This window comes from Ursus americanus, chromosome 31, assembly GCF_024610735.1.
Source record: "Ursus americanus isolate L20-20 chromosome 31, mUrsAme1.1.p, whole genome shotgun sequence".
In the NCBI taxonomy this organism is placed as follows: Eukaryota; Metazoa; Chordata; class Mammalia; order Carnivora; family Ursidae; genus Ursus; species Ursus americanus.
Window position 1 is genome coordinate 7,375,711 of NC_142157.1, and position 19,970 is coordinate 7,395,680.

General features: G+C 38.2%; 1 protein-coding gene across 1 annotated transcript in view; it reads right to left on the reverse strand.

The window, feature by feature from the left end:
• CCDC7 (coiled-coil domain containing 7) overlaps positions 1 to 19,970 on the reverse strand; it is a 337,092-nt gene that overhangs the window by 55,478 nt on the left and 261,644 nt on the right. Inside the window, exon 26 of the mRNA XM_087857885.1 lies at positions 15,260 to 15,373. Within this exon, the coding sequence (XP_087714011.1) occupies positions 15,260 to 15,373 (114 nt within the window). The remainder of the gene's footprint in view (positions 1 to 15,259; positions 15,374 to 19,970) is intronic.

Genomic DNA, 19,970 nt, shown 5'->3' on the forward strand with positions numbered 1-19,970 from the left:
ACAGTAGAGTATTGTTAACTACAGTCACCATGCTGTATATTACAACCCCAGAACTTATTAATCTTATAAACTGAAATTTATACTCTTTGGCCAACATTTCCCCATTTCACCTACTTTCAGGCCCCTGGCAACCACTATTCTACTCTATGTTCCCATGAGTTAGCACTTTTTGGGTTACATATATAACTAAGATAATACAGTACTTGTCTTTTTTGTCTGACTTATTTCACTTAGCTTAATAACCCCAAGGTCCATCCATGTTTTGCAAAGAACAACATTTCGTTCTTTTTTATGGCTGAATAATATTTCACTGTGTATTTTTGCACATTTACTTTATCCATTGATTTGTCAAAAAGACACCTAGATTTTTTCCATAACTTGGCTAAGGTGAATAATGCTGTAATAGACATGGAAGTGCAGGTATTTCTTTGGAATTCTGATTTCATTTTCTTTAGATACATACCCAGAAGTTGGCATGTTGAATCATATGGTAATTCTTTCTTTCTTTTTTTTAAGAACCTCCACATTGTTTTCCATTGGCTGTAACAATATGGTTCCCTTTTCTCCACATCCTCACCAGCATTTGTTATCTCTTGTTTTATTGATAATAACCATTTTAACATGTGTGAGATGATATCTTATTGTGCTTTTGATACACATTTCCTTGACAATTAGTAATGTTGAGAATCTTTTCATCTACCTGCTGGCCATTTAATGTTTTCTTTGGAAAAAGGTATATATTCAGGTCCTCTATCCAGTTTTAATTGGATTACTAGTGTTAATGCTATTGAGTTATATATTTTAGATATTGACCTCTTATTCAACATGAAGTTTACAGACATTTTTTCTATTCTGCAGGTTTCCTTTTCATTTTGTTGACAGTTTCTTTTGCTGTACAGATTTAAAGTTTGGTTTGTCCTATTTATTTACTTGTGCTTTTGTTGCTTGTGCTTCTGGTATGTTGTCCAAAAAGTCATTGCCAAGACCAATGTCGAAGAGCCTTTTCAATGTCAAAGAGATTTATGGTTTCAGGGCTTACAGTTCAGTCTTTAATCCCTTTCAAGTTGATTTTCGTGTATAGGAATCAATTTCATTTTTTGCATGTAGATATTAAAGTTTCCCAACACAACTTATTGAAAAGACTATCCTTTCTTCATTTGAGTATTCTTGGCTTCCTTGCGTAATATTAGTTGACTGTATATGCATAGGTTTATTTCTGGACTCTCGATTCTGTTTCATTTGTCTTTGTGGTAGTTTTTTATGCCAGTTTTGATTACAATAGCTTTGTAGTATATAGTTTAAAATCAGGAAGTCCAATGCCTGCAATTTTGTTCTTTCTTAAGATAACTTTGGCTGTTTGTGGGGTTTTTTTGTTCCTATTATTCCACACAAATTTTATGATAGCTTTTTCTATTGCTGTGGAAATGCCATGTATAGTGACTGCATAAATCTACAGATGGCTTTGGGTTGTATGGATATTTTAACAATATTAATTCTTCCTCATTTTGGGAGAGGAAGATGATAATAGAGTAGGAGGGCCTTGAGCTTACCTCTTCCCATGAATACAACTAAATAACTATAAAATCATCCTAAATACCCCAGAAATTGACCTGAAAACTGACAGAACAAACACAACTATAGGGAAGAAAAAGGCCACATAAAAGAAGGTAGGAAGTGTGGAGATTTGGTATAGAGAAGAAGTGAATCATGGGTACTGCAGAGGGGAGGGAGCCATAGTCAAGAAGAATGGCAAGAGACAGTGGAGCATACAGGGGAATGCACAAGAAGAACATTTCCCCAAATCCATTGGCTTGGAAAATGAGAGGAGCTGAATTTTGTGAGTTCTTGTAACCAGTGGACCTTTAAAGCCCAGAATTTTAAAGGTCAGTGGGCATGGCTGGCATAGAGCTCAGAGGGCACTAGATAGTTCCTGGAGAGAAGGGAGGGAAACAACCTAGAGGCAGACAGCTTGGAAATAGTGATCTGAAGAACCCATGGGGCACAATGGAGGGAGATTATTTGTTCTTCTCAGAGTGCATCCATAAGAAGAAGTGCTCATGGTGACGCCTCTCCAGGAACAAAGGAGCTAGCTGGCAGTTTCCCTCTCCACCCCTCAGCATAAACACAAGGTCATTTGTGGAAAGCAGCATAGCACCAACACTGCCTGCCTAACTTGCATACACCAAGCCCCATGCCCTTGCACTCTGGTGGGAATGCCCTTCTCAGTTGAGCTTGCATCATTCCCAGTGTGTTGGGCCCCTATCCCAGACAACCAACACAACCCCCTGCCCACAAACACATCTCCCAACCAGAGCTTTCTGCAGGGTCTCAGTCCTGGTGGAGGTTGTGTCAGGTCTCATTTCACAAGCAGAACAAGCACACCTAGTTAAAATCCACCATATTCAGGAGCAGGACCAGATGACTGGCCTGAAGCATAGAGCAACCAAAACACAACAGCAGAGTGCACACAGCACATACCAGGGACACTACTGAAGTGCCAGGCCATGACCACTTCTTCTTAAGGCCTTTACTTTCAGGAGCATGAGACATAACTGGCTTTTCTAACATAGAGAAGAATGCTGAGATTTAGACAAAATGCCAAGATGGAGCAATTCATCTAAAATGAAAGAAGATAAGACCATGACCAGAGATATAAACAAAACAGATATAAATAACATGCCTAATGGAGAATTTAAAACTACAATTATAAGGATACTTACTAAGCTTGAGAAAAGAAGACATGAGTGAGACCCTTACCACAGAGATAAAAGAGGTAAAAAATATCAATCAGAGATGAAGAGTGCAGTATATGAGGTAAGAAACAGGTTTCATGCAATGAACAGCAGGTTGGAAGAAGCAGAGGAATGAATTAGTGACCTAGAAGACAAAGTATTGGAAATTAATGAAGCTGAAGAAAAGGGAGAAAGAATAACTATGCAAAACAAGAATAGACTTAGGGAACTCAGTAACTACATCGAGCATAATAATGTTCATTATTATAGGAGTTACAGAAGAAGAAAGAGAAAAAGGGTCAGAAAATATATTTGAAGAAGTAATAGCTGAAAATTTCCATAATCTGGAGAAGGAAACAGTCATTCAGATCCAGGAGGCACAGAGAAATCCCATCAAAATCAACAAAAGCAGGCCAACACTAACACATATTATAATTAAATTTGCAAAATACAGTGATAAAGAAAACAATCTTAAAAGCAGAGCAAAAGAAATCCTTAACTATATCCATAAGGCTAGCTGCAGATTTCTCAACAGAAACTTGGTAAGCCAGAAGGGAGTGCCAGGATATATTCAATGTACTGAATGGGAAAAATCTGCAGCCAAGAATATTCTATCCAGCAAGGCTATCATTCAGAATAGAAGAAGAGATAAAGAATTTCCCAGACAAACAAAAACTAAAGAAGTTCATGACCACTAAATCATCCCTCAAGAAATATTAAAGGGTTCTCTGAGTGGAAAGGGGAGACCAGAAGTGACAAGGACAAGAAAGGATCAGAGAAAATCTCCAGAAACTATGATAAAATAAGTATAAAATGGCAATAAATACACATTTATCAGTAATTACTTTGAATGTAAGTAGACTAAATGCTGCAATAAAAATATATAGGGCATAACAATGGATTAAAAAACAAGACCCATCTGTATGTTGCCGAAAGAGACCCATTTTAGACCTAGAAACACCTGCATCAATCTGCAGGTGAATGAAGAGGGGGTGAAGAAACAGCTATCAAGTGGATGTCCAAAGAAAGCCAGAGTGGCAATACTTACTGGACAAACTAGACTTTAAAACAAAGACTGTAAGAAGAGACAAAGAAGGGCACTGTAAAATATAAAGGGACAATCCAACAAGAAGATCTAACAATTGTTGGGGCGCCTGGGTGGCACAGCGGTTAAGCGTCTGCCTTCGGCTCAGGGCGTGATCCCGGCGTTACGGGATCGAGCCCCACATCAGGCTCTTCCGCTATGAGCCTGCTTCTTCCTCTCCCACTCCCCCTGCTTGTGTTCCCTCTCTCGCTGGCTGTCTCTATCTCTGTCGAATAAATAAATAAAATCTTTAAAAAAAAAAATTAAAAAAAAAAAAAGAAGATCTAACAATTGTAAATGTTTATGCACCCAATAAGGGAACACCTGAATATATAAAACAGTTAATAACAAACTTAAAGGAACTCATTAATAATGATACAATAGTAGGGGACTTTAACACCACACTTACATCAATAGACAAATTATCTAAACAGAAAATCAACAAGGAAACAATGGCTTTGCCTGAAACATTGAACCAGATGGATCTAACAGATAATTCAGAACATTACATCCTGAAACAGAATACTCATTCTTTTCTATTGCGCATGGACCATTCTCCAGAATGGATCACATATTAGGTCACAAAACAGGACTGATCAAATATAAAAACTTTGAAATCATACCATGCACCTTTTCTGACCACAGCACTATGAAACTAGAAGTCAACCACAGGAAAAAAAATATGGAAAAATCCCGGGGCGCCTGGGTGGCACAGCGGTTAAGCGTCTGCCTTCAGCTCAGGGCGTGATCCCGGCGTTATGGGATCGAGTCCCACATCAGGCTCCCCTGCTGGGAGCCTGCTTCTTCCTCTCCCACTCCCCCTGCTTGTGTTCCCTCTCTCGCTGGCTGTCTCTATCTCTGTCAAATAAATAAATAAATAAATAAATCTTTAAAAAAATATATGGAAAAATCCCAAATACATGGAGATTAAGCAACATGCTACTAAAGAATGAATGGATTAACCAGGAAATCAAAGAAATAAAAACTACATGGACATTTCCCCATTGATATTCTTTCCCTACTTTGATGAAGATTAATTGACCATATAGTTGCAGGTCCATTTCTGGGTTTTCTGTTCTGTTTCATTGATCTGTGTGTCTGTTTTTGTGCCAGTACCACACTGTCTTGACCATGACACTTGTGTAATATAACTTGAAGTCCAGAATTGTGATGCCTCCAGCTTTCCTTTACTTTTTCAAGATTGCTTTGGCTATTTGGGGTCTTTTGTATTTCTTTTTCTTTCTTTCTTTCTTTTTTTTACTTAATCTGATTAATTTCATTGTGCTCCCACTTTTTTAGGGAAAGAGAAGATTTAGGAACCCTGGTGCACATTGAAGTCCTCTTAAACTGGACCATATGCTTGATGAACATTAATAAGAATAAAACACATCTAAATGAAACTCTTCTCCTTTCTAGTGTCTCTTTATTTCCCTTGAGTGAACCACCCCTTTGTAGTGACAGAGGAATTAGTGTGCTTTGTTTCTTGTGTAATCGCCAGGGATAGAGCTACTGACAGAAACAAATGGCCTGGATTCTTTGGATTTTTTGTGTGGTGCCTTACTGGGGTTCTACTCAGTCTCTGCTACTGCTCCTAACAAGACATGTTTCCAGACTTCCTTGTGCACATTCAAATGCACAGTCCCTTCAAATAGTGATATGGGGGATCCCCCCAAATTTTCCTACATCATTGTTGTCATTCTATAGTTTAGCTTGCCAAAGTCAAACTCTCCTACAAAGATCGTTTCTTCTTCTTCTTTTTTTTATATTCACTATCTTTTATTTTATTTTTTTAATAATTTTTATTTTATGTTAGTCACCATACAGTATATCCTTAGTTTTTGATGATATGTTCCATGATTCATTATTTGCATATAACACCCAGTGCACCATGCAATATGTGCTCTCCTTAATACCCATAACTGGCCTATCCCAATCCCCCACCCCCCTCTCCTCTGAAGCCCCCAGTTTGTTTCCCAGAGTCCATAGTCTCTCATGGTTTATTCCCCGAAGGCTTTTTCTGCATCAATGGAGAGGACCGTATGATTCTTGTCTCTTCTCTTATTAATGTGTTCTATCACACAGATTGATTTACGAATGCTGAACCACCCTTGCATCCCAGGGGTGAATGCCACCTGGTCGTGATGGATAATCCTTCCAATGTACCTTTGGATCCTATTAGCTAGGATCCTGTTGAGAATTTTGGCATCCATGTTCATTAGGGATATGGGTCTGTAATTCTCCCATTTTGGTGGGGTCTTTGCCTGGTTTTGAGATCAGCTACATGCAAAAGAATGAAACTTGGCCACTCTCTCACACCGTACACAAAGATAAACTCCAAATGGATGAAAGACCTCAATGTGAGACAGGAATCCATCAAAATCCTAGAGGAGAACATAGGCTGCAACCTCTACGACATCGGCCACAGCAACTTTTTTCATGACACATCTCCAAAGGCAAGAGACACAAAAGATAAAATGAACTTGTGGGACTTCATCAAAAGAAAAAGCTTCTGCACAGCCAAGGAAACAGTCAAAAAAACTAAGAGGCAGCCCACGGAATGGGAGAAGATATTTGCAAATGACACTACAGATAAAAGACTGCTATCCAAGATCTACAAAGAACTTCTCAAGCTCAATACACAAGAAACAAATAATCAAATCAAAAATGAGCAGAAGATAAGAACAGACACTTTTCCAATGAAGACATACAAATGGCTAATAGGCACATGAAAAAATGCTCAAAATCATTAGCCATTAGGGAAATTCAAATCAAAACCACATTGAGATACCACCTTATGCCAGTTAGAATGGCAAAAACTGACAAGGCAGGAAACAACAAATGTTGGAGAAGATGTGGAGAAAGGGGATCCCTCCTACATTGTTGGTGGGAATGCAAGTTGGTACAGCCACTTTGGAAAACAGTGTGGAGGTCCCTCAAAAAGTTAAAAATTGAGCTACCCTATGATCCAGCAATTGCACTACTGGGTATTTACCCCAAAGTTATAGATGTAGTGAAGAGAAGGGCCATATGCACCCCAATGTTCATAGCAGCATTGTCCACAATAGCCAAATCATAGAAGAAACCGAGATGCCCTTCAACAGATGACTGGATTAAGAAGATGTGGTCCATATATACAATGGAATATTACTCAGCTATCAGAAAGAACGATTTCTCAACATTTGCTGCAACATGGACAGGACTGGAGGAGATAATGCTAAGCGAAATAAGCCAAGCAGAGAAAGACAATTATCATATGGTTTCACTCATTTATGGAACATAAGAAGTAGGAAGATTGGTAGGAGAAGAAAGGGAAGAAGGAAGGGGGGGTAAGCAGAAGGGAGAATGAAGCATGAGAGACTATGGACTCTGGGAAACAAACTGAGGGCTTCAGTGGGGAGGGTGGTGGGGGAATGGGATAGGCTGGTGATGGGTATTAAAGAGGGCACGTATTGCATGGTGCACTGGGTGCTATACACAAGTAATGAATCATGGAACTTTACATCAAAAACTTATGATGTACTGTATGGTGACTAACATAACACACAAAAAAATTTATTATTAAAAAAAATAAGTGATCAAAAACCTCCCCAAAAAACAAGAGCCCAGGGCCTAATGTATTCCCTGGGGAATCCTACCAAACATTCAAAGAAGAAATAATACCTATTTTCCTGAAGCTGTTCCAAAAAATAGAGAGAAGGAAACCTTCCAAAACTCCTTCTGTGAGGCCAGGATTACCTTGATCTCTTTTTTATTTCCATACAAATTTTAGGATTGTTTGTTCTGGCTCTGTGAAAAATTATGGTGGTATTTTGATAGCGATTGCATTAAACTTGTAGTTTGCTTTGGGTAGTATAGACATTTTAATAATTTTTGTTCTTCTAATCCACGAGCATGGGATGTTTTTCCATTTCTTTGTGTCATCTTCGATTTCTTTCATAAATGTTTTATAGTTTTCAGAGTACAGATCTTTTACCACTTTGGTTTGGTTTATTCCTAGGTATCTTATGGTTTTTGGTGCAATTGTAAATGGGATCAATTCCTTGATTTCTCTTTCTGCTGCTTCATTATTAGTGTATTAAAATGAAACAGATTTCTGGGACCTGGGTTGCTCAGTGGATTAAATATGTGACTTTTGATTTTGGCTCAGGTCATGATCTCAGGGTCCTGGGATTGTGGCCCACATTAGGCTCTGCACTCAGTAGGGAAACTGCTTCTCCATCTCCCTCTGCCCCTCCTCACTCATGCACTCTATCTCTCTCAAATAAATGAAACAAAATCTTTGTTTTATTTAAATTCAATTAGCCAACACATGGTATATCATTAATTTCAGATGTAGTGTTCAACAATTCATCAGTTGCTCATAACACCCAGTGCTCATTACATCACATGCCCTCCTTAATGCCCATCACCCTGTTACCTCATCCCCCCAACCACCTACTCTTCAGCAACCCTCAGTTTGTTTCCTATATTTAAGAGTCTCTCATGGTATCTATCCCTCTCTGACTTCTTCCTATCCAGTTTCCCCTCCCTTCCCTTATGATCCTCAGCACTGTTTCTTATATTCTACATATGAGTGAAACCATATGATAATTGTCTTTCTCTGACTGGCTTATTTCACAGAGCATAATACCCTTCAGTTCATCTGCATCAATGTAAATAGTAAGTATTCAACATTTTTGGTGATTGAGTAATATTCCATTGTGTGTGTGTGTGTGTGTGTGTGTGTGTGTGTGTGTGTGTGTGTATCACATCTTATTTATCCATTCATCTGTTGAAGGATATCTCACTCCTTCCACAGTTTGGCTATTGTGTACATTGTTGCTATGAAAATTGGGGTGCAGGTGCTCCTTAGTTTCACTATATCTGTATCTTTGGGGTAAATACCTAGTAGTAAAATTTCTGGGTCCTAGGATACCTCTACTTTTAACTTCTTGAGGAAACTCCATACTGTTTTCCAGAGTGGCTGTACCAGCTTGCATTCCCACCAAAAGTGTAAGAGGGTTGGTTCCCTTTCTCAGCATCCTCTCCAACATTTGTTGTTTCCTGTCTTGTTGATTTTAGCCATTCTGACTGATGTAAGGTGGTATCTCATTGTGGTTTTGATTTGCATTTCCCTGATGCCAAGTGATGTTGAGCATTTTTTCATGTGTGTGTTGGCCATTTGTATGTCTTCTTTGGAGAAGTGTCCTTTGATGTCTTTTGCCCATTTTTTGACTGGATTATTTGTTTTTTGGGTGTTGAGTTTGAGAAGTTCCTTATCAATCTTGGATACCACCCCTTTATCTGATATGTCATTTGCAAATACCTTCTCCCATTATGTAAGTTGCCTTTTAGTTTTGCTGACTATTTTCTTTGCTATGCAGAATCTTTTTATCTTGATGAAGTCCCAAGAGTTCATTTTTGCTTTTATTTCCTTTGCCTTTAGAGACATGTCTAACAAGAAGTTGCTGCAGCCAAGATTGAAGAAGTTGATGCCTGTGCTCTACTCTAGGATTTTTATGGATTCCTGTCTCACATTTAGGTTTTTCACATTTTGGGTTTATCTTTGTGTTGATGTGAGAGAACAGTTCAGTTTCATTATTCTGCATGTGGCATTTATTGAAGAGACTGTCTTTTTTCCATTGGATATTGTTTCCTGCTTTGTCAAAGACTAATAGACTTTAGAGTTAAGGGTCCATTTCTGGATTCTCTCTTCTGTTCCATTGATCTATGTGTCTGTTTTTGTTCCAGTACCATACCATCTTGATAATCACAGCTTTGTAATATAGTTTGAAGTCAGGCATTGTGATGCCACCAGCAATGGCATTTTTTTCAACGTTCCTCTGGCTATTCAGGGTCTTTTCTGGTTCCATAGAAATTTTAGGGTTATTTGTTCCAGGTCTGTGAAAAATGTCGATGGTATTTTGATAGGGATTGCACTGAATGTGTAGATTGTTCTAGGTAGCACAGACATTTTAACTATATTTCTTCTTCCAATCCATGAGCATGGATTTTTCCATTTCCTTGTGTCTTCCTCAATATCTTTCAACGTGCTCTGTAGTTTTTAGAGTACAGATCCTTTATATCTTTGGTTAGGTTTATTCCTAGGTATCTTATGGTTTTTGGTGCAATTGTAAATGAAATAGATTCCTTGATATCTCTTTCTACAGTCGCATTGTTAGTGTATAGAAATGCAACTGATTTCTGTGCATTGATTTTGTATCCTGCCATGCTGCTGAATTGCTATATGAGTTCTAGCAACTTGGGGTGGAGTCTTTTGGGTTTTCCACATAAATTATCATGTCATCTGTGAAGAGTAATGGTTTGTCTTCTTCTTTGCTGATTCGAATGCCTTTTATTTCTTTTCATTGTCTGACTGCTGAGGTTAGGACTTCTACTACTTTGTTGAACAAAAGAGGTGAAAGTGAGATTCCCTGTCATGTTCCTGACTTTAGGGGAGAAGCTCTCAGTTTTTCCCTATAGAGAATGACATTCACTGTGGGGTTTTCATAGATGGCTTTTATGATATTGAGGTATGTTCCTTATATCCCTACATTGTGGAGAGTTTTAATCAAGAAAGGATGTTGATTTTATCAAATGGTTTTTCTGCATCAATTAAGAGGATCATATTCTTGTCCTTTCTTTTATTAATGTGATGTATCATGTTGATTGATGTGCAAATGTTGAAATACCTTTGCAACCCAGGAATAAATCCCACCTGGTCATGGTGAATAATCTTTTTAATGTAATGTTGGATCCTGCTGACTAGTATCTTGGTAAGTATTTTGGCATCTATGTTTATCGGGGATATTGGTCTCTAATTCTCCTTGTTGATGCATATTTGACTGGCTTTGGGAGCAAAGTAATGCTGGTTTCAACAAATGAGTTTGGAAGTTTTCCTTTCATTTCTATTTTTTGAAGTAGCTTCAGTAGAATAGGTATTATTTCTTCTTTAAATGTTTGGTAGAATTCCTCTGGGAAGCCATCTGGCCCTGGACTTGTTTTGTTTTGTTTTGCTTTGTTTTGTTGGAGGGGGATTAGATTACTACTTCAATTTCCTTGCTGGTTATAGGTCTGTTCAGATTGTCTATATTTTTTCCTATTCCAGTTTTTGTAGTTTATAAGTTTCCAGGAATGCATCCATTTCTTCCAATTGCCTAATTTGCTGGCATATAGTTGCCCATAATATGTTCTTAAAATTGATTGTATTTCCTTTGTGTTGGTAGTGATATCTCCTCTTTCATTCATGATTTCATTAATTTGGGTCCTTTCTTTTTTCTTTTGGAAAAGTATGGCTAGGGATGTATTGATCTCATTAATTTCTTTCAGAGAACCAGCTTCTAGTTTTGTTGATCTGTTCTACTGTTTTTCTGGTTTCTATTTCATTGAGTTCTTGCACTAATCTTTATTATTTCTCTTCTGCTTGTTTTAGGCTATATTTGCTGTTCTTTCTCCAGGTTCTTTGGGTGTAAGATTAGCTTGTGCATTTGAGCTTTTTCTAATTTTTTGAGAGAGGCTTCTATTGCAATGTGCTTCCCTCTTAGGACCACCTTTGCTGTATCCCAAAGGCTTTTAACAGTTATGTTTCATTTTCATTTGTTTCAATGATTTTTTTTAAATTCTTCTTCAATTTCCTGGTTGACCCATTCATTCTTTAGTAGGATGCTCTTTAACCTCCAATGTTTGAGTTCCTTCCAAATTTCCTCTTGTGGTTGATTTTAAGTTTCAAAAAATTGTGGACTGAAAATATGCAGCAAATAATTTCAATATTTTGGTTTGGGCTGAGACCTGATTTGTGACCCAGCATGTGGTTTATTCTGGAGAAGGTTCCATGTACACTAGAGAAGAATGAATATTCTGTTGGTTTATGATGGAATGTTCTGTATATGTCTATGAATTCCATCTGGTCCAATGTGTCATTCAAAGCCCTTGTTTCTTTGTTGATCTTCTGCTTAGATGGCCTGTCCATTGCTGGAGTGGGGTGTTGAAGTCCCCTACGATTGTTATAATATTATCTATGTGTTCCTTTAATGTGGTTATTAATTTGTTGATATAATTGACTGCTCCCAATTTAGGGGCATAAATATTTAGAATTGTTCGATCTTCTTTTTGGGTAGACACTTTAAGTATGATACAGTGTCCTTCTTCATCCCTTAATACCACCTCTGTTTTAAAATCTAATTTGTCTGATATGATGATTGCTACCCCAGCTTTCTTTTGAGGTCCATTAGCATGATAAATGGTTCTCCACCCCCTCAATTTCAGTCTGGAGGTGTCTTTAGGTCTATAGTGAGTCTCTTGTAGACAGCATGTGGATGGGTCTTGCTTTTTTATCCAATCTGATGCTCTATGTCTTTAGATTCGAGCATTTAGCTCATTTACATTCAGAGTAACTACTGAAAGATATGAATTCAGTGCCATTGTATTACCTGTAGTGTGCCTTTTTCTGTAGATTGTCTTTGTTTCTTTCTGGCTTATGCTACTCTTGGGCTCTCTGTTAGCTTACAGGATCCCTCTTAATATTTCTTGCAGGGCTGGCTTGGTGGTCACATATTCTTTCAGTTTCTGTCTGTCCTGGAAGTTCTTTATCTCTCCTTCCATTCTGAATGACAGCCTTGCTGGATAAATTATTCTTGGCTGCATGTTTTTCTCATTTAGCACCCTGAATATATCATGCCAGCCCTGTGGATAGGTCTGATATAAGTCTAATGTTCCTACCTCTCTTGGTTAGGAATATTTTGTCTTGGGCTTCTTTCAGGATTTTCTATCTCTGAAATTTGCAAGCTTCACTATTATATGTTGGGGTGTTGATCTATTTTTATTGATTTTGGGGGGGTCCTCTCTACCTCTGGAGCATGAATGCCTGTTTCCTTCCCTAGAATAGGGAAATTTTCAGCTATGATTTGCTCAAATACACCTTCTGGCCCTTTCTCTCTCTTTCGCCTAGGCAGCCCAATAATTCTTATGTTGGTACATTTTATAGAATCACTGATTTCTCGAAGCCTCTCCTCATGACCTATTAGTTGTTTTTCTCTCTTTTCCTCAGCTTCTTTCTTTTCCATCAATTTGTCTCCTATGTCACTTACTCTCTCTTCTGCCTCATTTACTCTAGCTGTTAGAGCATCCTATTTAGACTACATATCAGAGAATTTTTAATTTCACCCTGATTATATTTCATTTCTGCACTACATGATTTTTTAGTATCTATTATGCTTTTTCAAGTCCAACTAGTAATTTTATAATTGTTATCCTGAATTCCAGTTCTGACATTTTACTTATATCCATATCAATTAGATCTGTGGCAGAGAGTATTACCTCTGGTTCTTTGTTTTGTCATGAATTCCTCCTTCTAGTCATTTTGCCCAGAGAAGAATGGGTGAACAAGTGAGCAGAATCAAAAATATCAACCATGACCCAAGCAAAATACACACTAGACAAATCTGAAGATGTCAGACACCAAAAAAGAAAGGAAAAAGGAAAAAAAAGGTTGGGGGGGGGAGAAGAGAAGATAATCTCACAGGGTGGACAAAACAGGGTGATCCAGTTGATCATGAATGTAATTTTGGTCTGTGTGTTGGATGATACTAATCCCAAAATTGTAAAAAAAACAAAACTTACAGAGATACAAAAATAAATTGAATAGAGTGAAAGGAAGTCAAAATGAAAATATATCTATAAAATGTAAATGTAAAAAGTGAAAGTTCAAAAAAGACTTAAAAACAAGAAGTTGATAAAATCTGAAACTAGTGGAAATGGTATTTTAAACTGAAAAATAAATGAATTATGAGAGAAAAAAAACCCCTGAATTCTATACACTATTTTCCCCTAGTGCTGGAGTTCTACAGTCTTGTGGGGTCTTGTTATATATCTGTTCTTCCAGCTGGTCTTCTGGGGAGGGGCCTACTTTGCTGCTTCTCAGGTGTCTTCCTGGGCCAAATTACACCATCACTTGCCAGGGGGCCAGGCTCAGTGTAAGCCGTTCTTCTGTGTGGCTTTTTTTCCCTGAGGCTTTCTGCACCTCTTTGGAGGATCAAAGTAAAAATGGCCATGCTCCAGTATCCAGCCCCAGAGCTGAAAGCTGGTGGTCCCCTATCTTCAGTAAACTGTCAGGGATAAGCAGTCTTCACTTTTGTGTGTCTCAAACTCTGCAGACTCCTGCGGTGTGTGCCCACAGTGATCCACCTGGGGGCAGTTGGAGGGTCCCAAGTTACTGCACTTTGTAAGTCTCTGGCACTGAGAAGGCTGCTGGATCCTGTGCAAACCCGGTTGGCCCACCTGGGGGAAGGTGGGGGATGATGGGATACTGTCTTTTACAGGGACCCCACCCTGAGAGCTGTTGCTTGGTCATGTGCGCACCTGTTCTCCCCTTCCTGGGGGATGTCAGAGGGTCCCTGCATTCCAGTCCTCTTCGGGGTCTCCCAGAGGAAAGCCGTCATGGATCAGGCCCCTGCTAGTGGTTTATGGCAAACCGATCTAAAAGCCCCTTCCTGGGTTCACTTACCGTAACCAGTTTCCCTGATCCACTGCTTGGGAACTGTATCAGCTCAGTTACCCCCGTTTATTCTGTGACTCTGGGGATCCTGAGACCACACTGCCCCACCTAGAATTCTGCCTGTTTCATCCCCTGAGCACCTTTCAGGCAGGAGTGTTTCTCACTGGAGAAGATTTCTAAGGGTTCTGATTTTGCCCTCCAGGGCTGTGTCACTTTCTGGTAGCTGGCTTGTGGAGGCTCCCTCCCCTCACCACTTAACTTCCAATATTTCCCCTCAGATTCACTTCTCTGCACCTCCTACCTTCCAAAAAAATGGTCTCTTTCTTAGTTGTAGAGTTCCAGATATTCTTTTCTTACATCTCAGGTTGAATTCTTGGTGCCCAGAATGATCTGATAGTTATCTAGTTAAAATCAAGGGACTAGATGAAACAAGGTCCCCAATATTCCACTATCTTTCATCCTCTCTTAAAATAAAATCTTTTAAAAAATAAAATAAGTAAAATTCCTAGAAAAGTGTTTCCTAAATGAGTATTCCATTTCCATGAAACATTACCCAAGATGAAGAAAAAGATAGGCTTTCTTGGTCAATAAACTTAAGAAATATGGTATAATAATTAAGAATATTAAAAACTATGAGGAGTAATAAGTGGTGCAAATAACATTACAGCATTTACTAGTCCTGTAGAACCCCAATTTTGGCAGATATTTTTCTAAAATATACAACCTAAAGAAAAATTCAATAATAAAACCATAAATAAAGCTGGTCATATTTGGGCTACCTGGCTGTCTCAGTCAGTAGAGCATGCAACTCTTGATCTCGGGGTTGTGAATTCAAGCTCCACAGTGGGTGTAGAGATTATACAAAAAAAATAAATAATTTTTTAAAAAGCTGATCACATATCAGATGTATTTTTAATCATCAAGTATTTTATGACTACTATTTTTAAATACATTTTCAAATATCATACACACCACTCAATCTTTCAGATTGGTAAACTCCACTTGTTTGAGGTTGGTCTTTGTATCCTGAAGCGAGTTCTAAATCTTCAAGTGTAAAATCTGAGAGTTCATCCATATCCTGATCTACTGAGATGAAAATGAAAAAGAACCTTTTAGTAAATTAAATATAGAAACACTTGAAATCTAGCTATTGTGGCCTACTTCCTAGAAGAGTGTAATATCTGAAGCTTAGGAAGATATTTTTATATATTATGTAAAGTAAGAAGAGAAAAAATAACTAATAAATACCACAAGTTCATTTGACAAATTTCAACATCTATTCTTCCTAGGCATTTACTCTTTATTTAATTTTCAATAATTTTTTTATTATATTAAGTTAGTCACCATACAGTACATCCCTAGTTTTTGATGTAAAGTTCCATGATTCATTACTTGTGTATAACACCAGTGCACCCTGCAATAAGCGTCCTCCTTAATACCCATCACCGGCCTATCCCAGTGCCCCACCTCCCTCCCCTCTGAAGCCCTCAGTTTGTTTCTCAGCGTCCATAGTCTCTCATGCTTCATTCCCCCTTCTGTTTACCCGCCTTTCATCTTCCCTTTCTTCTCCTACCAACCTTCCTACTTCTTATGTTCATGGTGAAACCATATGATAATTGTCTTTCTCTGCTTGACTTGTTTTGCTTAGCATTATCTCCTCCAGTCCTGTCCATGTTGCAGCAAATGTTGAGAAATTGTTCTTTTTGATGGCTGTGTAATATTCCATTGTACATATGGACCACATCTTCTTAATCCAGTCATCTGCTGAAGGGCATCTCAGCTCCTTTCACAATTTAGCTATTGTGGACAACGCTGCTATGAACATTGGGGTGCATATGGCCCTTCTCTTCACTACGTCTGTATCTTTGGGGTAAATACCCAGCAGTGCAATGACTGGATCATAGAGTAGCTCAATTTTTAACTTTTTAAGGGACCTCCACACTGTTTTCCAGAGGGGCTGTACCAATTTGCATTCCCACCAATAGTGTAGGAGGGATCACCTTTCTCCACATCCTCTCCAACATTTGTTGTTTCTTGCCTTGTCAATTTTTGCCATTCTAACTGGCATAAGGTGCTATCTCAGTGTGATTTTGATTTGAATTTCCCTAATGGCTAATGATTTGAACATTTTTTCATGTGTCTATTAGCCATTTGTATGTCTTCATTGGAAAAGTGTGTGTTTGTATCTTCTGCCCATTTTATGATTTGTTTAATTGTTTCTCGTGTATTTTGAGTTCTTTGTAGATCTTGGGTACCAGTCTTTTATCTGTAGAGTCATTTGTAAATATCTTCTCCCATTCCGTGGGCTGCCTCTTAAGTTTTTTTGACTGTTTCCTTGGCTGTGCAGAAGCTTTTTATCTTGATGAAGTCCCACATGTTCATTTTATCTTTTGTTTCTCTTGCCTTTGGAGATGTGTCATGAAAAAGGTTGCTGTGGCCGATGTCAAAGAGGTTGCAGCCTATGTTCTCCTCTAGGATTTTGATGGATTCCTGTCTCATATCGAGGTCTTTCATCCATTTGGAGTTTATCTTTGTGTATGGTGTGAGAGAGTGGTCAAGTTTTATTCTTTTGCATGTAGCTGTCCAATTTTCCCAGCACCATTTATTGAACAGACTGTCTTTTTTTCCACTGGATGTTTTTTCCTGCTTTATCAAAGATTAGTTGCCCAAAGAGCTGAGGGTCCATTTCTGGGTTCTCTATTCTGTTCCATTGGTCTATGTGTCTGCTTTTGTGCCAGTACCATGCTGTCTTTGTGATTACAGTTTTGTAGTACAGCTTGAAATCTGGCAATGTGATGCCCCCAGCTTTGTTTTTCCTTTTCAACAAGTCCTTGGTGATTCGGGGCCTTTTCTAGTTCCACACAAATTTAAGGGCTGTTTGTTCCTGTTCTTTGAAAAATGTCATTGGTATTTTGAACGGGATGGCATTGAAAGTGTACATTACAAGTATTATCCATCATGACCAAGTGGGATTCATCCGTGGATGCAGGGGTGGTTCAACATTCCCAAATCAATCAGTGTGATAGATCACATTAACAAGAAAAGAGTCGAGAACCATATGATCCTCTCAATTGGTGCAGAAAAAGCATTTGACAAAATACAGCATCCTTTCCTGATTAAAACCCTTCACAGTGTACGGATAGAGGGTACATTCCTCAATCTCATAAAAACCATCTATGAAAAGCCTACAGCAAATATCATTCTCAATGGGGAAAAGCTGAAAGCCTTTCCCTTAAGATCAGGAACACAACAAGGATGCCCACTCTCACCATTATTATTCAACAAAGTACTAGAAATCCTTGCAACAGCAATCAGACAACAAAAAGGGATAGAAGGTATCCAAATCAGCAAAGAAGAAGTCAAACTGTCTGTCTTCACAGATGGCATGATACTCGATATGGAAAACCCAAAAGACTCCACCCCCAAACTACTAGAAGTTATAGAGCAATTCAGTAATGTGGCGGGATACAAAATCAATGCTCAGAAATTGGTGACATTTACTCTTTAAATAGAATATGTTTCTTTCTCAATCCAACACCTAACATCTTGATTTAGAGTGAAGCGCCAATAGATATTCCTATTAAAATTGTGAACAAAATTAAAAATGTGACTCATTACCATTTAATAATTACCAAGTTCTGGTAAAGTTAGTAATATTTAAAATAGAAATTTGAAAATTTTCAGCTAGTATACACATAGGTTCATCAGGATAGATTTGTCATATAGATTTTTATTTATAGAACGTTAAATTTTTTTAAATGAAAAAAAAAACATACCTGGGTCAAAGGGACTACACATTTCCAATGCCACTGATATCTATATTTTTATTATAATTGATACATATTATCATATAGCTTTCCTGAAAATGTTTAGTCATTATGCTTATTTACCTGTAATATTGATGGCTGTTTTCTCACACTTTTCCCAGTTGATATTATATACTTCAGGTATTTGGTATTTTATAAATTATTTGAATGGAATTTATTTCTTTATTAGTATAAACCTACTTAATCAATAAGTAAAAAATATCTGCCATCTATTTTTTCTTTTGAAGGAATTGATTGTTTCTAACTTCTTTTAATATATTTTTATTAAAGAAATAATCTAAATATGAACATTAAATATTTGTATAGACAGACTTATATGTATTTCATGTAAGGATATAACCTGTTGAATGTCACAAGTGTTTTTTTTAATTATTATTTCTTTTCAATTTTGCTTTTGATAATTCTGTGTACAGAAATTTTAAATTATTATTTAGTTAATTTTTAGTGATATTTCCCTTCTTTTTCTGGCTATGAAGTTATACTTAGGGTAGTTTTCCTCAAAACAAGATTGACTTATGTTGGACTTCTGGAGAGATGGCAGAATAGGAGGATCTTAAACTCATTTCATCCAGGGATATACCTACATAACAGCTATATCAGTATAACCAACACAAAAAACGATCTGAAACTGGAAGAAAAGTCTTTCCACATTAACCATGGAGAGGAGGCCACATCAAAAAGTGTAAAAGGAGTAAGGACACAATTGAGAACCAAACTCCCAGTGATACTAACTACAAATGGGAGGAATACCACAGGCATGGAGAAAAGAGGAGCAGACCCCATGCTAGGCACCACAGACACAGGGAACCTGCACTGGAAAGATGAATCACTATAACATCTGGCTTTGTAAACCAGTAGAGATTTAACTCTGGTTATTTTAAAAATCAGCAGACTCATGTCTGAGAGAGCCAAAGGGCAATAGGATATTGAGTTCCCACCCTTAAAGAGACAGCATAACAACCCCACTGAGATAGAATATGGAAGCAGCAGTTTGAAAAGTGCCTAGGGATATGAAGGAGATTTATTTACTAATCTCAAAATGTGTGCTGGAGGGGCAGGTATTTTTAGGAGACTTCTCCAAGAGCAAAAGAATTGGCAAGTGCCATTTCTCTCCCCCCAGCCTAGATAGACATTTGTGGGAACCAATTTGAACCTCCCACCCATCTTGTTAACACCCATGACCCATGCCTACATTCTCCTACAGCACCCTATTCAACCTGCCCCACTAGGCAGAAGTCCCTCCAAAATGGCTCCTGCTGTATCAAAGCTGCAAGCAGCCTCAGCAGGGACTGGCACCACTCCAAAGTGACTCCTGTTCTGGAGAGAGTGGAATATAACCACACACACCAGTTCAACTTCAACTCCAGCCATGGAACCTTATTACTGGCAATGCAGAAACAGTGCCTTGCCAATCAGTACACCTGTAGCCCGCAGAAAGAGTGGGGACAAGCATCTGATATGACTATTGGACACTCCCAGCAACAAAATCCTCTCAGGAGACAACAGAAGGAGAGTAGTTCAGGGCAACTGCAGTCTCAACAAACAGGCTGAAGGCAGACATCAGGTCTGAAAGCTGACACAACAGATCTACAAGCTCATGGTGGCCCCAGACTGGGCTCTTAGCACAGGGACCAAATCCTGCTTAACAGAGGCAAAGGAACTAAAGGTAAATGAGGCTTAGCCAGAATAATAGGGCACAAGCACCTCACATAGGAGACACCCCTAAAATGTCTTGTTCTAGAGAATAAGGGACATTGTCCTACAGGGCATCACATGATCTGTTCTTCATAAGTCTACTCTTTTCAGATCAGGAGAAAGAACTGAATTTCCTAATACATAGAAACAAACACAGAGAG